This window comes from Bombina bombina, chromosome 2 (assembly GCF_027579735.1).
Source record: "Bombina bombina isolate aBomBom1 chromosome 2, aBomBom1.pri, whole genome shotgun sequence".
NCBI lineage: Eukaryota > Metazoa > Chordata > Amphibia > Anura > Bombinatoridae > Bombina > Bombina bombina.
The window spans coordinates 125,989,415-126,006,689 of NC_069500.1; the positions used below are offsets into that span (position 1 = coordinate 125,989,415).

At 42.2% G+C, this 17,275-nt stretch overlaps 1 protein-coding gene across 1 annotated transcript in view; it reads left to right on the top strand.

The window, feature by feature from the left end:
• The window catches only part of NNT (nicotinamide nucleotide transhydrogenase), a 441,005-nt gene that overhangs the window by 167,789 nt on the left and 255,941 nt on the right, over positions 1-17,275 (top strand). Inside the window, exons 10-11 of the mRNA XM_053701258.1 lie at positions 10,214-10,367; positions 11,682-11,843. Coding sequence (XP_053557233.1) covers positions 10,214-10,367; positions 11,682-11,843 — 316 coding nt within the window. The remainder of the gene's footprint in view (positions 1-10,213; positions 10,368-11,681; positions 11,844-17,275) is intronic.

Here is a 17,275-nt window from a genome sequence, read left to right on the forward strand (position 1 = left end):
GCTGCTCCTGAGCCTACCTAGTTATGCTTTTTAAGAAAACAATGCAAATTCGATAATTAGAAGTAAATTGGAAAGTTGTTTAAAATTGTATGCTCTGTCTGAGTTGTAAAAGAACATTTTGGCGTTTCTTGTCCTTTATTTAAATCATTGTTTTGAAATAAGATGATATTGTTCTTTAAACCCTTCGATGTGCTTGATAAACTATTGAGCACACCTTCTTTTTTTTTTTTTTTTAAATGTCTTTTTTGTGGGGTTGGGTGGTTACTTGTATTGTAGAATAGGGTACAATGCCCTTCAAAGGGCTCTTGCTGTAGTTTTCTTTCTAATGGTAGTGAGTCCATGATCCTTACTCTTGGGAATTACATCACCTGGCCACCAGGAGGAGGCAGACACACTACTCCAGAGTTTCAAGTATCCCTCCTACTTCCCCTTCTGCCCCAGTAATTCTTTGCCTCATCAAGGATAGGTCATGGATAGAGATGCTGCTGAAATATATGAAGCATTTCAGAAATGTATTTCTTCAGAGGACAGTTCCTGGAAGAGGAGTAGTTAGGAGGGTGCTGCTTGTACATTGTTCTTCTCCTTGTTTGAGTTGTCACAAGATAGCCATGGGTGTTGCAAGGTAGTACCTTAGCCTCCTCCTGTTTGTCCAGAATATACACCCTTCTCATATCTGTCCTATCTCTGTTTGTTACAGATCTTGACAGATTTTTACAGGACACTGAGGAGTGGAACTGGATGGGGGTAAGTACCTAACCCTGGGCTAACTCTGGGCTCCACTTCCATCCCTAAAATGCACTTAGTAAGTGCTGGGGTCACCAGGATCCTGTATATAGAGCAGGTTTATCCACTATCACTATAGTGTCAAGTCTGGGACACTCATGACAGGGGACAGAGAATCCCAATTAACCCCTATCAGGCTTGTGTTATATGAGGAACTTGTGACAGTGATTAACTTTGACAAGGACACTGGTCTGAGAACTCAGAGACCCTTCTCATTCCCTGCCAGAACACGACCGTCATTTTTGTAGCAGGGTATCATACCTGCTTGGCACGGAGTGGGTCACAACATTAACTACTCTTGTGGGGCTTGTTTATGTGTGTGTGTGGGGTATGTGGTTAGACTTGTAGGTATGAACGTCGCCACTTTTGGCTTGCTGCTCTATATCTCAGCGCTCTGGTTCTTTATTTTTAATACAGATCATTGGGGCTTATAGAACACTTTGTCAGGATGACTGGTGGCTTTATTTCACTCATTACTTTGAATATTCACGGAGTGCTGAGATTATATAAGGCCTCAGACATGCCGTTTTTACATCACGATGATGGAGGGGGGTGGGGCCATCAGCTTGACGTGCTCTTTTGGGCTCAGTCCTCTTCCGGTGTGGCTGCATCCAGGATGACTATCTTCACACTGTCAGATGTTGGTACAGGATGGGGTGAGACATACCAGAGAAGTGGGGTGCTTTATATATAAGTATATACAATTTTTTTTTAATAATTATTTATTTTGTTAGGCACATAATTATCTTTGATTATATTGCATGTAAGTTTTAGAACTTTGTCACTTCACGTGGCACCAATAGTTTTTTTCTCACAAAGAGCTAGTTATCGTACAATGTAGTTTGTCACTCATTTCTTGTGGGAGATGGAACCTGGTACTGAAGCCACTGAGGAAGGGTCCCCTGTGGGTGACTTCTCAGGCATTTTTTTTTCCTCTGGATAAGTGTTTATTGTGCAAGTTGGTCACAGTTTGCCCTCCAGCAAAACTTTGTGGCTCCTGTTTATCCTCCGTTCTACAGAACCATTCTCAATATCCAGGTCCATCCTCTAAGGCAGTTTCTCCGCCGGTGTATATCACTTAGGGTGTTGTAACAGAGTTTCCACCATAGTTTAGATCTCAATTGCAGTCAGTGGTTACTTAGGCTATTGCGGCTATGCCACCTGCCAGTAAATGCAAGCGCAAACTAAAGGATATTTCTTCAAGTTCTTCTTTCAAGGGCAGTACTGTTAGCCCTTCGGTTATTAGACAACCCCAGGAATCTGATTTAGACAAGACTTCTGACTCTGTAGAGGAATCGTCTGATAAAATTTCTCCATCAGATTTAGACAAGGAAGTTGAGAAAGTTAAAGGGATAATCTAGTCAAAAATAAACTTTCAAGATTAAGATAGAGCATATAATTTTTAATCAACGTTCTAATTTCCTCCTATTATCAATTTTTCTTTTTTTCCTTGGAATCTTTATTTGAAAAAGCAAGAATGTAAGCTTAGGAACCGGCTCATTTTGTCAGTGAAATGAGGACCTCTCCAACCTCAAGTGATCCACTTGGACCAAAACACCAGACAATCTCTATTTTGGTGGGTGTCCCCAGAACCGGTGTCGAGTAGGATGAGGTTTCAACATCCATTATGGGAGAATAACACTACGCATGCCAGTCTGTCTGGCTTGGGAGTGTTCTGGTCATCTGAGAGCTCAGGGTGTTTGGTCTCCTAACCCACTTGTAATTTTTTTTTTTTTTTTTTCTGGTGGCGGCAGTCCCTTTTTGCATCTCTGTACCCTATTGTCTTTCTTACTTCTACCTTTTCCCTTCCAGTATTTTAAATAGCCAAGGATTGGAAGTAGGAGGGATATTTGAAACCCGAGATGCAGAACCTTTTTTTCTCCACTTTCTGTGATATTTTTTTTTTTTAGTGAAAAATTTGCTGCAGATCATTTTAAAATTATTATTTTTTTTTAAACTAGACCGTTACACTAAAGCACAATGTGTTTAGAAATTGCTTTGTTCTCCGATTCATAAAAGTTTTATAATATAGTGCAGCAGTTGAACATTGCAATTTTGTTAAGTTTTTAAAATGTTTGCAAAAAAAATCCCTGAGAGCTAGTCAACAATAAATGCTTTGCTGCTCCATACTTGATTATTCTCTTCAATAAGTACTTTGTTCTGGATGCATTGTGTTAAAGTGAATGTAAATTTGAGCATACTCGCTGAAGTCCTAGGATAGAATTAAAAATTCATTAAATTTGTAGTATATTCTGAGATTTTTACCTTAATGCTATAACAATAAGTGCTGTTCCTTTGCCCGCCCCATATATTGCTTAGTTGATTGACAGATGATGAATCTGCAATCCACTAATCGTTCCCTGGGGGGGGAGACAACGATTAGTGTATTGCAGATTTGTCATCTGTCAATTGAGCAATATTGCGGGCGGAGGAACGGTTAACTTATCGTTATAGCATTAGGTTAAAATCTCAGATCATCCGTATATACTACAAATTTGATGAATGAAAGTCTCACTAATTTTTTAAATTGTATCCTAAGACTTAAGCGAGTACACTCAGGTTTATATTCACTTTAAGGAAAACTTGCACAGTGCTGTTTGAAGAGAGCAGTGCTGCAAAGCAAAGAGCCAACAGTCCCTGCATGTGTCCCTGTCTTTCTCCAGACATGGTGCATTTTCTGCAATGACTTCTCAGATCACAGCATGTTCTGCCTCGGGGCTTGAAACTCTGGTGTTAAGGTGTCTTTGCCACCTCCTGGTCTCTAGGTGATGTAATTCCCCCAGAGTAAGGATAGTGGACTCATACTACCAAGAAAGAAATTAATTTTATCAGGTAAGTCTAAATTAAATTAAGTTTTTAGTGTTAATATAGTTTTTTCTCTTAAGTGTATCCAGTCCACGGATCATCCATTACTTGTGGGATATTCTCCTTCCCAACAGGAAGTTGCAAGAGGATCACCCACAGCAGAGCTGCTATATAGCTCCTCCCCTCACTGCCATATCCAGTCATTCTCTTGCAACTCTCAACTAAGATGGAGGTCGTAAGAGGACTGGTGTTTTATACTTAGTTTATTTCTTCAATCAAAAGTTTGTTATTTTTAAATGGTACCGGAGTGTACTGTTCATCTCAGGCAGTATTTAGAAGAAGAATCTGCCTGCGTTTTCTATGATCTTAGCAGAAGTAACTAAGATCCTTTGCTGTTCTCACATATTCTGAGGAGTGAGGTAACTTCAGAGGGGGAATAGCGTGCAGGTTTTCCTGTAATAAGGTATGTGCAGTTAAAATATTTTTCTAGGGATGGAATTTGCTAGAAAATGCTGCTGATACCGAAGTAATGTAAGTAAAGCCTTAAATGCAGTGATAGCGACTGGTATCAGGCTTATTAATAGAGATACATACTCTTATAAAAGTGTATTTTAAAACGTTTGCTGGCATGTTTAATCGTTTTTTTTTACATATGTTTGGTGATAAAACTTATTGGGGCCTAGTTTTTTCCACATGGCTGGCTTGAATTTTGCCTAGAAACAGTTCCCTGAGGCTTCCCACTGTTGTAATATGAGTGGGAGGGGCCTATTTTGGCGTTTTTTTGCACAGCAAAAGTTAGACACAGACATCCAGCTTCTTCCTGCATGATCCAGGACTTCTCTGAAGGGCTCAAAAGGCTTCAAAAGTCGTATTGAGGGAGGTAAAAAGCCACAGAGCTGTGGCAGTTGTTGTGACTGTTTAAAAAACGTTTTTGTCATTTGTTATTCCGTTTTTGGTATTAAGGGGTTAATCATCCATTTGCAAGTGGGTGCAATGCTCTGCTAACTTATTACATACACTGTAAAAATTTCGTTAGTGTAACTGCATTTTTTCAGTGTTATTTCAAAATTTGGGAAAATTTGTGTTTCTTAAAGGCGCAGTAACGTTTTTTATATTGCTTGTAAACTTGTTTTAAAGTGTTTTCCAAGCTTGCTAGTCTCATTGCTAGTCTGTTTAAACATGTCTGACACAGAGGAAACTACTTCATTATGTTTGAAAGCCATGGTGGAGCCCCATAGGAGAATGTGTACTAAATGTATTGATTTCACCTTAAACAGTAAAGATCAGTCTTTATCTATAAAAGAATTATCACCAGAGGGTTCTGTCGAGGGGGAAGTTATGCCGACTAACTCTCCCCACGTGTCAGACCCTTCGCCTCCCGCTCAGGGGACGCACGCTAATATGGCGCCAATTACATCAGGGACGCCCATAGCGATTACCTTGCAGGACATGGCTGCAATCATGAATAATACCCTGTCAGAGGTATTATCTAGATTGCCTGAATTAAGAGGCAAGCGCGATAGCTCTGGGGTTAGGAGAGATACAGAGCGCGCAAATGCTGTTAGAGCCATGTCTGATACTGCGTCACAGTATGCAGAACATGAGGACGGAGAGCTTCAGTCTGTGGGTGACATCTCTGACTCGGGGAAACCCGATTCAGAGATTTCTAATTTTTTAATTTAAGCTTGAGAACCTACGTGTATTGCTTGGGGAGGTATTAGCTGCTCTGAATGACTGTAACACAGTTGCAATTCCAGAGAAATTGTGTAGGCTGGATAGATACTATGCGGTGCCGGGGTGTACTGACGTTTTTCCTATACCTAAAAGGCTTACAGAAATTATTAGCAAGGAGTTGGATAGACCCGGTGTGCCCTTTTCCCCACCTCCTATATTTAGAAAAATGTTTCCAATAGACGCCACTACACGGGACTTATGGCAGACGGTCCCTAAGGTGGAGGGAGCAGTTTCTACTTTAGCAAAGCGTACCACTATCCCGGTTGAGGACAGTTGTGCTTTTTCAGATCCAATGGATAAAAAATTGGAGGGTTACCTTAAAAAAATGTTTATTCAACAAGGTTTTATTTTACAGCCCCTTGCATGCATTGCGCCTGTCACTGCTGCGGCGGCATTCTGGTTTGAGGCCCTGGAAGAGGCCATCCAGACAGCTCCATTGAATGAAATTATTGACAAGCTTAGAACGCTTAAGCTAGCTAACTCATTTGTTTCTGATGCCATTGTTCATTTGACTAAACTAACGGCTAAGAATTCCGGATTCGCCATCCAGGCACGTAGGGCGCTATGGCTTAAATCCTGGTCAGCTGACATGACTTCAAAGTCTAAATTACTCAACATTCCTTTCAAGGGGCAGACCTTATTCGGGCCTGGCTTGAAGGAAATTATTGCTGACATTACTGGAGGCAAGGGTCATACCCTTCCTCAGGACAGGGCCAAATCAAAGGCCAAACAGTCTAATTTTCGTGCCTTTCGAAATTTCAAGGCAGGAGCAGCATCAACTTCCTCAGCTTCAAAACAAGAGGGAACTGTTGCTCATTCCAGACAGGCCTGGAAACCTAACCAGTCCTGGAACAAGGGCAAGCAGGCCAGAAAGCCTGCTGCTGCCCCCAAGACAGCATGAAGGAATGGCCCCCTATCCGGAAACAGATCTTGGGGGGGGGCAGACTTTCTCTCTTCGCCCAGGCGTAGGCAAGAGATGTTCAGGATCCCTGGGCGTTGGAGATCATATCTCAGGGGAGATTTCATCTTTCAAGGTTATCAGCAAACCAGATAAAGAAAGAGGCATTCCTAAGCGATGTGCAAGACCTCCTAGTAATGGGAGTGATCCATCCAGTTCCGCGGACGGAACAAGGACAGGGATTTTATTCAAATCTGTTTGTGGTTCCCAAGAAAGAGGGAACCTTCAGACCAATCTTGGATCTAAAGATCTTAAACAAATTCCTCAGAGTTCCATCATTCAAAATGGAAACTATTCGGACCATCCTACCCATGATCCAAGAGGGTCAGTACATGACCACAGTGGACTTAAAGGATGCCTACCTTCACATACCGATTCACAAAGATCATCATCGGTTCCTAAGGTTTGCCTTTCTAGACAGGCAATACCAATTTGTAGCTCTTCCCTTCGGGTTGGCCACTGCCCCGAGAATTTTTACAAAGGTTCTGGGCTCACTTCTGGCGGTTCTAAGACCGCGAGGCATAGCGGTGGCTCCGTATCTAGACGACATCCTGATACAGGCGTCAAGCTTTCAAATTGCCAAGTCTCATACAGAGATAGTTCTGGCATTTCTGAGGTCGCATGGGTGGAAAGTGAACGTGGAAAAGAGTTCTCTATCACCACTCACAAGAGTCTCCTTCCTAGGGACTCTTATAGATTCTGTAGAGATGAAAATTTACCTGACGGAGTCCCGGTTATCAAAACTTCTAAATGCTTGCCGTGTCCTTCATTCCATTCCATTCCACGCCCGTTAGTGGCTCAGTGCATGGAAGTAATCGGCTTAATGGTAGCGGCAATGGACATAGTGCCATTTGCTCGCCTGCATCTCAGACAGCTGCAATTATGCATGCTAAGTCAGTGGAATGGGGATTACTAAGATTTGTCCCCTCTACTAAATCTGGATCAAGAGACCAGAGATTCTCTTCTCTGGTGGCTTTCTCGGGTCCATCTGTCCAAGGGTATGACCTTTCGCAGGCCAGATTGGACAATTGTAACAACAGATGCCAGCCTTCTAGGTTGGGGCGCAGTCTGGAACTCCCTGAAGGCTCAGGGATCGTGGACTCAGGAGGAGAAACTCCTCCCAATAAATATTCTGGAGTTAAGAGCAATATTCAATGCTCTTCTAGCTTGGCCTCAGTTAGCAACACTAAGGTTCATCAGATTTCAGTCGGGCAACATCACGACTGTGGCTTACATCAACCATCAAGGGGGAACCAGGAGTTCCCTAGCGATGTTAGAAGTCTCAAAGATAATTCGCTGGGCAGAGTCTCACTCTTGCCACCTGTCAGCGATCCACATCCCAGGCGTAGAGAACTGGGAGGCGGATTTTCTAAGTCGTCAGACTTTTCATCCAGGGGAGTGGGAACTCCATCCGGAGGTGTTTGCTCAACTGGTCCATCGTTGGGGCAAACCAGAACTGGATCTCATGGCCTCTCGCCAGAACGCCAAGCTTCCTTGTTACGGATCCAGGTCCAGGGACCCGGGAGCAACGCTGATAGATGCTCTAGCAGCTCCTTGGTTCTTCAACCTGGCCTATGTGTTTCCACCGTTTCCTCTGCTCCCTCGACTGATTGCCAAAATCAAATAGGAGAGAGCATCAGTGATTCTGATAGCGCCTGCGTGGCCACGCAGGACCTGGTATGCAGACCTAGTGGACATGTCATCTCTTCCACCATGGACTCTGCCTCTGAGGCAGGACCTTCTAATACAAGGTCCTTTTCAATCATCCAAATCTAATTTCTCTGAGACTGACTGCATGGAGATTGAACGCTTGATTCTATCAAGGCGTGGCTTCTCCGAGTCAGTCATTGATACCTTAATACAGGCTCGGAAGCCTGTCACCTGGAAAATCTACCATAAGATATGGCGTAAATATCTTTATTGGTGTGAATCCAAGAGTTACTCATGGAGTAAGGTTAGGATTCCTAGGATATTGTCCTTTCTCCAAGAGGGTTTGGACAAAGGCTTATCAGCTAGTTCTTTAAAAGGACAGATCTCTGCTCTGTCTATTCTTTTGCACAAGCGTCTGGCAGAAGTTCCAGACGTCCAGGCATTTTGTCAGGCTTTGGTTAGGATTAAGCCTGTGTTTAAAACTGTTGCTCCCCCGTGGAGCTTAAACTTGGTTCTTAAAGTTCTTCAGGGAGTTCCGTTTGAACCCCTTCATTCCATTGATATTAAACTTTTATCTTGGAAAGTTCTGTTTTTGATGGCTATTTCCTCGGCTCGAAGAGTCTCTGAGTTATCTGCCTTACATTGTGATTCTCCTTATCTGATTTTTCATTCAGACAAGGTAGTTCTGCGTACCAAACCTGGGTTTTTACCTAAGGTGGTTTCTAACAGGAATATCAATCAAGAGATTGTTGTTCCATCATTGTGTCCTAATCCTTCTTCAAAGAAGGAACGTTTTTTGCATAATCTGGACGTAGTCCGTGCCTTGAAGTTATACTTACAGGCTACTAAAGATTTTCGTCAAACATCTGCCCTGTTTGTCGTTTACTCTGGACAGAGGAGAGGTCAAAAAGCTTCGACAACCTCTCTCTCCTTTTGGCTTCGGAGCATAATACGCTTAGCCTATGAGACTGCTGGACAGCAGCCCCCTGAAAGGATTACAGCTCATTCTACTAGAGCTGTGGCTTCCACCTGGGCCTTTAAAAATGAGGCCTCTGTTGAACAGATTTGCAAGGCTGCGACTTGGTCTTTGCTTCACATCTTTTCAAAATTTTACAAATTTGACACTTTTGCTTCTTCGGAGGCTGTTTTTGGGAGAAAGGTTCTACAGGCAGTGGTTCCTTCCGTTTAAGTTCCTGCCTTGTCCCTCCCATCATCCGTGTACTTTAGCTTTGGTATTGGTATCCCACAAGTAATGGATGATCCGTGGACTGGATACACTTAACAAGAGAAAACATAATTTATGCTTACCTGATAAATTTATTTCTCTTGTAGTGTATCCAGTCCACGGCCCGCCCTGTCCTTTTTTTAAGGCAGGTTTAAATTTTAATTAAACTACAGTCACCACTGCACCCTATGGTTTCTCCTTTCTCGTCTTGTTTCGGTGGAATGACTGGATATGGCAGTGAGGGGAGGAGCTATATAGCAGCTCTGCTGTGGGTGATCCTCTTGCAACTTCCTGTTGGGAAGGAGAATATCCCACAAGTAATGGATGATCCGTGGACTGGATACACTACAAGAGAAATAAATTTATCAGGTAAGCATAAATTATGTTTTTTAAACTTTGTTTTTTTGTTTGTTTTTTAAAGTGGGGCTTTAGTTTTACAATAGCCATAACTAGGTTTTTTGCCTTTTCTCTTAGGTTGTTTTTTTTTTTTTTTTTTTGTTTTTTTTTGTTTTTTTTTGTTTTGTTTTGTTTTGTAACTTAGGGGGTGTCAGGTTGGTGGGGGTGTTAGGGGTTTGGCTGGTAGTAGGTTTAGAGGTTAGTGGGTACGAGGTTGTGGTGGTTTTAGGGGTTAATAGTGTAGCAAGTAAATCTGCGATTTGTCTGTTTCGGGGTTAATAGTGTAGTTTAGTGCAATTTTTTTTTTCTCTGGCTAAATTTTCAGGTTGCGTAAAATGTTTGAGGTTTAAGTGTGATTTGCATTTGAGCGATCACGTTTACTTTCAACTTGTAATATGAGAGGACTTTGCTGCTCAACACCGCCCATAGAAAATATTGGGAACGTAAATTACCGCTAGTTTGTGTAAATGATTTTCCAATAATTTACACAGCACCCGAGTGTAAAAAACGCTGATTGTGTTTAACGCTCCTTGTGCTAATGAGAATGCGCCACTCGTAATCTGGCCCTAATTGAGAAACAATTGATTCCACTCCAAAAAAAGTAAAGTTCTGTCAATGTTAACATTGCGTGTTAGTTTATTCTTTTCTTCCTGTACCTTTAGGATGGGAAAGTAATATTCCCAGCACCACCTCCAAATAACATCCCCCAGGCCACCGTTGTGAAACGGAAAACTGTGGCTGAACTGGAAGCTGAAAGGGCAGCTTCCATTACTCCCTTTAGGAAGACTCTGAACAATGCATCACTTTATACAGCAGGTAAGTCAAGATCTCTAATCCCTTGTCAGACTGACCTTTCCACTGACGCGCGAGGCATTTGTTATTCCATTTGTCAGGAGAACATGAATATTGTCAGTATGTTTATTGCTCTTTTGAAAATGCTTTTCGGAGTCCAAGAAATAAATCTGTCTATTTATGTTATCACTTTTCCTTTTGATACTCGCCTGCCAGATCTTCCTATTATTTTCCAGCTTTGCCTAATGCTTTCTTGCCTTTCTCACCCCTTTCAACACTATGATCTCAGATTTGAGTTTATTGTATCAATTTTTTTTTAATTTACTGGGTAAACAACCTTCTCACTACACCTTTTTGAGGCCTTCCATTAGCTTAGTTGTTCCCTAGGGGACATCCGTGGCATACATTTGCAATTCCTGTGACCAGTGTTCCCTCTAAGGCTAATTTTTTGTGAGCGGCCAAGCAGTGAAACGGTTAATGAGGGAACCACATCTTGCAGTGTGCACTGTGTTGTTGTTGCTTATTGCTCTAAGTAACCGTTTCACTGCTGGGCCGTTAACAAAACTGGCCTTGGAGGGAACACTGGTCACAGGAACTGCCTGTGACCCCTCTAATTTCTTGCTTATTTATGTGCCAGTATCCTCCACATGGTGCTTTTATAATATATCCTATAAATACTACATTTCTATAAGAGAAGTATATGTATTTGCAATATTATGCAAACAGCGTCACTAATACCCCTTGAAGATTAAGGGTTTATACTTAGATTTCATATTTGCTTTTTTCACTTGGTCTTCTCTTTATTATTCTCTGCTGATGAGCCTGGTTAAACGGGTTCCTAGTATTTCCTGGTTTTTCATAACCCATTGGATTAAAAGGGAGATTACAATGTACCACTTGCCAATAGTGAGAGACTAACCACAAATTCTGTTTTTTCACACAACACAAACACTCACAATAATAGTACTAAATGCTCTGTATAAAACCGTTTCTTATCTTCAACTGCTGATTTGCAGATATTCTTAGCATGTGTTTAAAAAAGGGTTTGAGAGTGAGCCTAGATGACTATATATGTTTTGAGCACACAAAATCCCTTCCCAGGGCTACAAGTCTTGCAGCCGGTGGGTTAAGTTAGTCCCCAGCTGCATAGTTATTGAGCATAAAGGTTTTGATTTTTTTTTTTTTTTTTTTGTTCTTTCATGTGTGTTACTTCTGTACTGTCAGATTATAAAATGAATAATGAATGTTGTTGCAAACGGATATAAATTAAAGTTGTTGTTTTTTTTTTTTTTTTTTTTTTCATGCTGACATTTCTGTTTTTTCTTCTTTGTTCTCCAGGTTTTGGCACCCTTCTTGGGCTTGGTATTGCATCTCCCCACTCTGCATTCACTCAGATGGTGACAACCTTTGGTCTGGCGGGCATTGTGGGATATCATACAGTTTGGGGAGTTACACCTGCTCTGCACTCTCCACTTATGTCTGTGACAAATGCCATCTCAGGTATGTCCAGTGATCTCATGCACATGTACTTTTATAATAACTACTGAAAATAGTACTTTTTATGTCTTGACAATGCTGCTTATTCTTATCCTTTTCAGTTATGGGCAAACCAGTAGCAATATGATTTAAGGTACAGATTTGATATTTATATTATATATACAGTGCCCTTCACTAATATTTGCACTCTTGCTAAATATGTGCAAAGAAGGCTGTGAAAAATTGTCTAACTTTTTAATCTTTTGTTCAAAAAGTATGCACAAATACTCTGCTCTCATGGATATCAAACAATTGCAAACACAACATATATAAAAATCTTTGTTAAATGTGTGGCACAATTATTGGCACCCCTATGAATTCATATGAGAACAATTATATTTGAAGTATATTCCCATTGATATTTTATATTTTCTTCATAAATGGAAATAGCCTACAGCTGCATTCATTACGTTTGGGAATTAAGAACCTGGCCACCAGGAGGAGGCAAAGACACCCCAGCCAAAGGCTTAAATACTCCCACTCCCCTCATCCCCCAGTCATTCTTTACCTTTCGTGCCAGGAGGTTGGCAGAGAAGTGTCAGAAATTTCTTTTGTCTCTTATGGAGGGTAGTACTTTTCGGCATGGGACGGGAGCTTTAAGTAATCCTATCAGTCTCTCAGTGAGGGCCTGGATGAACGTTAGAGTCCGGAGATGCAGCTAGAGTCTTTCTCCGAAACCATCTTGACTCATATTAACAGCTCCACAAGCAATCAGCGTTGTCTAACTTCGCTTCCCTGCCTGCTTTCTTCTCTCAAGTCCATGACGGAGGCGCTGCTACTTTTCATCGCACTTGAAGGGCCGTGTTCCTGTTGCACGGTATAGATTCCGGTGAGATTGTTTCATTTTACTTCATCAGAATGTACTGTAACTTATTTGTTTTCCGTAAGGAACTATCTTGCGGAACTTAAGTATAATATAGGGCCTCAGTGAGGCTCCTTTGGTATCTTGGAATCAAAGGTTAATATCTCCCGAGGGGGATTATTGAACAGGGTTTTTTTTATTCATGTTTGTGATTCAATATGCTTATGTGTAGTGTTATCTAGGCTCTTGGCCTAGAACAAAAAGGCCTTTGGAAGTGACGCAACCTTATGGTTGGGCGTGCTTTTTTTGGAGTGTACGGTTTTCCTTGTGACTGGACATGTTTACTTTTTGGTCTTCCATTTCTGCATTCCTGACCGTGTGGCGACTAAAGAAATTAGTCTGCTAGTGTCTGGTTCTAGGAGGTGGTGAGTGTCCCAGCCATTGTGGGTGTCGGGTGCCGTTTTTAAGCTTTTTTTTTTTTCTTTAGTCCATTATTATTATTATTATTATTATTATTATTATTATTATTATTATTATTATATTCTCTAGTTATGGAGGATTCTGATGCTGAGACTGTTAAAAATTCAGATTAGACTTGTGAAGAATGCGAATTGGCCTTATTGACACAGGTCAATCGGTTATGTTCGATATGCCGTATTAGAGCGCCCTCTTCCTCAAGCTCGGGGAATCGGGGGTCTGCTGAGCCATCCGCCTCTGGGTGTTCTGTCTTCCGAGAGACGAGTTCCTACCGCTCCCTTATATTACTACACATGCGGGTAACCCAGATTATGCTTATCCCTCCTTACAGGGCGGCTTGTTCCTCCCCCCCGGAGGTTGCAGCTCGTTTTCGCTTTCACATATTTGTGCCGATTATGCGTCTGCAAAGTCCAGATGTTTATTTGCGTTTGTGCTCGTGCCCGGGTCTACCGGCCTTGGGGGGCCTATACAGTTCCCTGCGGGTGTAGCTGTACCTAAGTGTTGTGCTTTTCGTTACAGAATAGCGCGCCTTCACATTTTACTCAGACGCTTTTTTGAGTTATTAGAGGATCCTATCCTTAATGGATATGGGAATCTGCAGTATTCTGCTTCAAATGGTTCACCTCATTAGATATGTGGGGATGGCGTAATCTCCTGATTGTTGGTTGTTGAGATCCTTCCCAGTTTTTGTTGGCAGATCAGGGTTCCGTTTGGCTGGTCCTGCCTTTTTCTTTTCGTTTGCCTACGGGCTGCTTTATATTTCTTTTATCCGTTTAGGATGACTTATTTTGATATGTTTCCTTTGGGAACGATCTCTGGGATCGATTCTCGCTGTTACTTCTGCAGAAGTTGTTAAGGAACCTGTTAGTCCTATATTTTAGTCCTATAGTCAGCGCTGCGGACTCTGTTGGCGCTCTACAAATACCTGATAATAGTAATATATTTGTCTGTTATCTCTTCCCCTCTGAATGAGGCTTTAGGCAGCTTGACAGTTATGACCCTGTTGCAGGCTGGTGCTGTTTGGGTTTAGATCTTCTGTCTCATGGCCTGTTCAGACATGTGGCTCCTGTTAAGCCTGTCTGGTCCGTCTTCAGCGCCGAGTGCTTACTTTATTATTTGTGTTTCTTGTTTTCATTTTACAAGTTTCAGCTAAGCGTTATAAAGAGGACTCGTGGGTCCGTGAGGCTGGAAAGATTTTTTCAGTCCTTATTGAGCCTTCAAGTTGGATGACTGGGTCAGCAGCGTTTCGCTTAATCACTCTCGGGACCTAGAGTATCTTCCTCACATGGGAGGATTGGAGGTTTAGTGCCTCCTTACCGCTGGTTTAAGGCGGCTTGGCCTTTCGGATGCTCTAGGAATTGTCCTGTTGGACATGCTCCTTCCGGGGTTCTCTGATCACTGAGACCTTTGGAATTCCCCATGTAGGTTAAGTCTCCTTATGGGGCCCTGGGTTTTCCTTCGGGTGAGGATTGCTCTCTTTTGAGACCTTTTTGGGTTTTGTCCGTTCCTCCTTGTTAGTTGGGTCTCCTTTGGAGACCTGAATTTCCCTTCTAGAGTTATTTTTGGCTTTGCTTAGGAGTTTTCTGAATCTGGTGATGTTCCGCATCCTTGGTTTCAGGTTCCCCTCTGTCTCGTATGGTGAGGTGGAGACTAGCCTTGATCGAGTGACCTTGTCTTTGTGGTTTTCCCTTGCTCGGGTCGTCTTGTGGCATTCGAAAGCCTGTGGGCTCTAATGTCTTTGTTCGAGATGCCTTAGCTCTTTTGGAGCATTAGACTTCGGAATGGGGTGGTCTCCTCCTTAGGTCGGACTTGCGAGGTGTCTCATTCTCCGGGTTCTCCTGGAGGTTACATTACTATCTCCCTGTGGGTCTGTTTTCTAGGACAGACGGGGTGTTTCAATTTATGGTATATTGTTTGTTTTAAACAATGGAAGACTCAAACCTGTCATTGCCCTGGCTCTTCTGGTTGCTGAGGCTGTTGCTTAGCGTTTCCTTTGTGGATCCCGTTCATGGTGTACCACAGTAGCTTTGAGGTGACTATGTTTCCTTGAAGGCTGAAGGTCTGGAGTTCATATCCAGCTGTAAATATGTGCTCTTCATAAGGCATTTCTGACAGATATCCTTACCAAGGCACTATTAACCGGTCTGTTCAGGATCCCGAGCTCTGTGGAATGGCTGAAGCTGATTTTTTATGCTTTTTTGTGAGTGGGTGCCGGGGTTTTCTATTCCCCTGTTTTTGGACCTACTGATGCTTGGGCTGGCTCGGCTGGGAGTAGGTCCTAAGATAGTTGTTCTGCGGGAGAGTAATGGGCCTAGTTGAGGTTCTATACGCTGGTGTTCCCTTTGCTAGCAAGGGGTGTGTGGTTGGGGGCCGACCGTTGGGCGACGGTGTCTCCTGGAGGACTTTTGGTTCCGTTGAGTCTGATTTTACGGTCTCTAGCTAGGCTTCCGGACTATCTGCGGGTCAGTGTCCTTGGTCTTTTCCTTTCAATGTTCTCTGCTTCGGACGAAGCAGGGTTTTGTTGGGTAGTGGTTTCAGGCCTGGTGTCCTCAGAATGGGCCGCCTCTTGTACCCTCCCGTCTTGGCATTCAGTGTCCTTTATAGCTTGGGTATTCTTTTCCCATTTTTTCAGATGGAAAGAGTCCACAGCTCCCCACCCGTATATTTTTCTGTGGGGCGTCTGAAATTTTATTCTTCTGGCACCTTTTTCACCCTGATATTTCTTCTACTGTTCCTTGTTCCTCAGCAGAATGACTGGGGGATGAGGGGAGTGGGAGGAGTATTTAAGCTTTTGGCTACTTCTAGTGGCCAGGTTCTTAATTCCCAAAAGTAATGAATGCAGCTGTGGACTCTTTCCATCTGAAGAAAAAAAAATTATCAGGTAAGCATAATTTTTTTTTTTTTAGTACATCTGGGTGACCAGTAAATTGTTTAACCATGACTTCCTGTTTCACATAGGACAAATTCCTTTAGTCATTCATCTCAATGGTTGAGAGCAAAGAATATAGCTGTGATGTGTGGCAAAAGATTGCCTAGCTTCACAAAATGGGAAGTGGCTATAAGAAAATAGCAGAAGCATTGAAAATGCCAATTTCCACCATCGGGGCCAAAATTAAGTGGAAGTGTTAACTGGAAATGTTATGAATCAACCTGGAAGAGGATGTATGTCTGTATATTGTGTCAATGCACTGAAGAGGATAGTTCGAGTGGCCAAAATATCTACAAGGATCACATTTGTAAAATTGCAAAAGTTAGTTGCGTCTTGGGGTCAGAAAGTCTCCAAAACTGCAATCCACCTACATCACCACAAGTTGTGTTAGGTGTTATTTTCAGGGGGGGAGAGTCACAGTCAGCACTTGGCCTGGATCATACACTGTCACCTGGAAATGAATGGGTTACTTGATGGGATATCCCAGAGAACAGGAATCAGACCACGCAGCAATCAGTCTAACATCTTTTTTGTTTATTAGAAGATGCACAACACTTCTTATAGGCAATAATTACAGCATATAGGGTTAAAAAGTTACGTATTCATAACTACATCATCTCACACCATATTTCATGAACAAAAGAAGCTTAATAAAATAATTGGGTGAAAGAGGAGTATGAAGGAGTATTTCTTATAACAATAACAAAAATACATCTGGACGCATAGCTCAGCCCAAAGCAAGGCCGTTTGGGCATCTTACCTAGATAACTGGCTTCCAGGCGCATTGCCAGGAACATTCACAAGGCCAATCTAACTTATACAATTCTTACTAACATCAGCATATTTCTCACTACATAATAAACTTTTCTTAGACAAGATGGATGCTTAAGACAAAATGGCAACTAGAACAAGATGGCGTCGGCAAGGCTAACATATCCTAACAAGTTGTTTGGTAGGGTTTTAAGAAAAAGTCTCTATTCTCATCCAAAAACAAAATTGAGCATCTTCAGTTTGCCAGACACTACGGGAACTTCAAATGAGATTGGCTTCTATGGTCAGTTAAAAATAAAATAGAGCTTTTTGGCAATAAACACCAGAGGTGAGTTTGGCGCACACAGAGAGGTAGCCATATGGAAAAGTACTTCATGTCCAAGGTTAAATATGGGGGGGCTCTTAAATGTTTTAGAG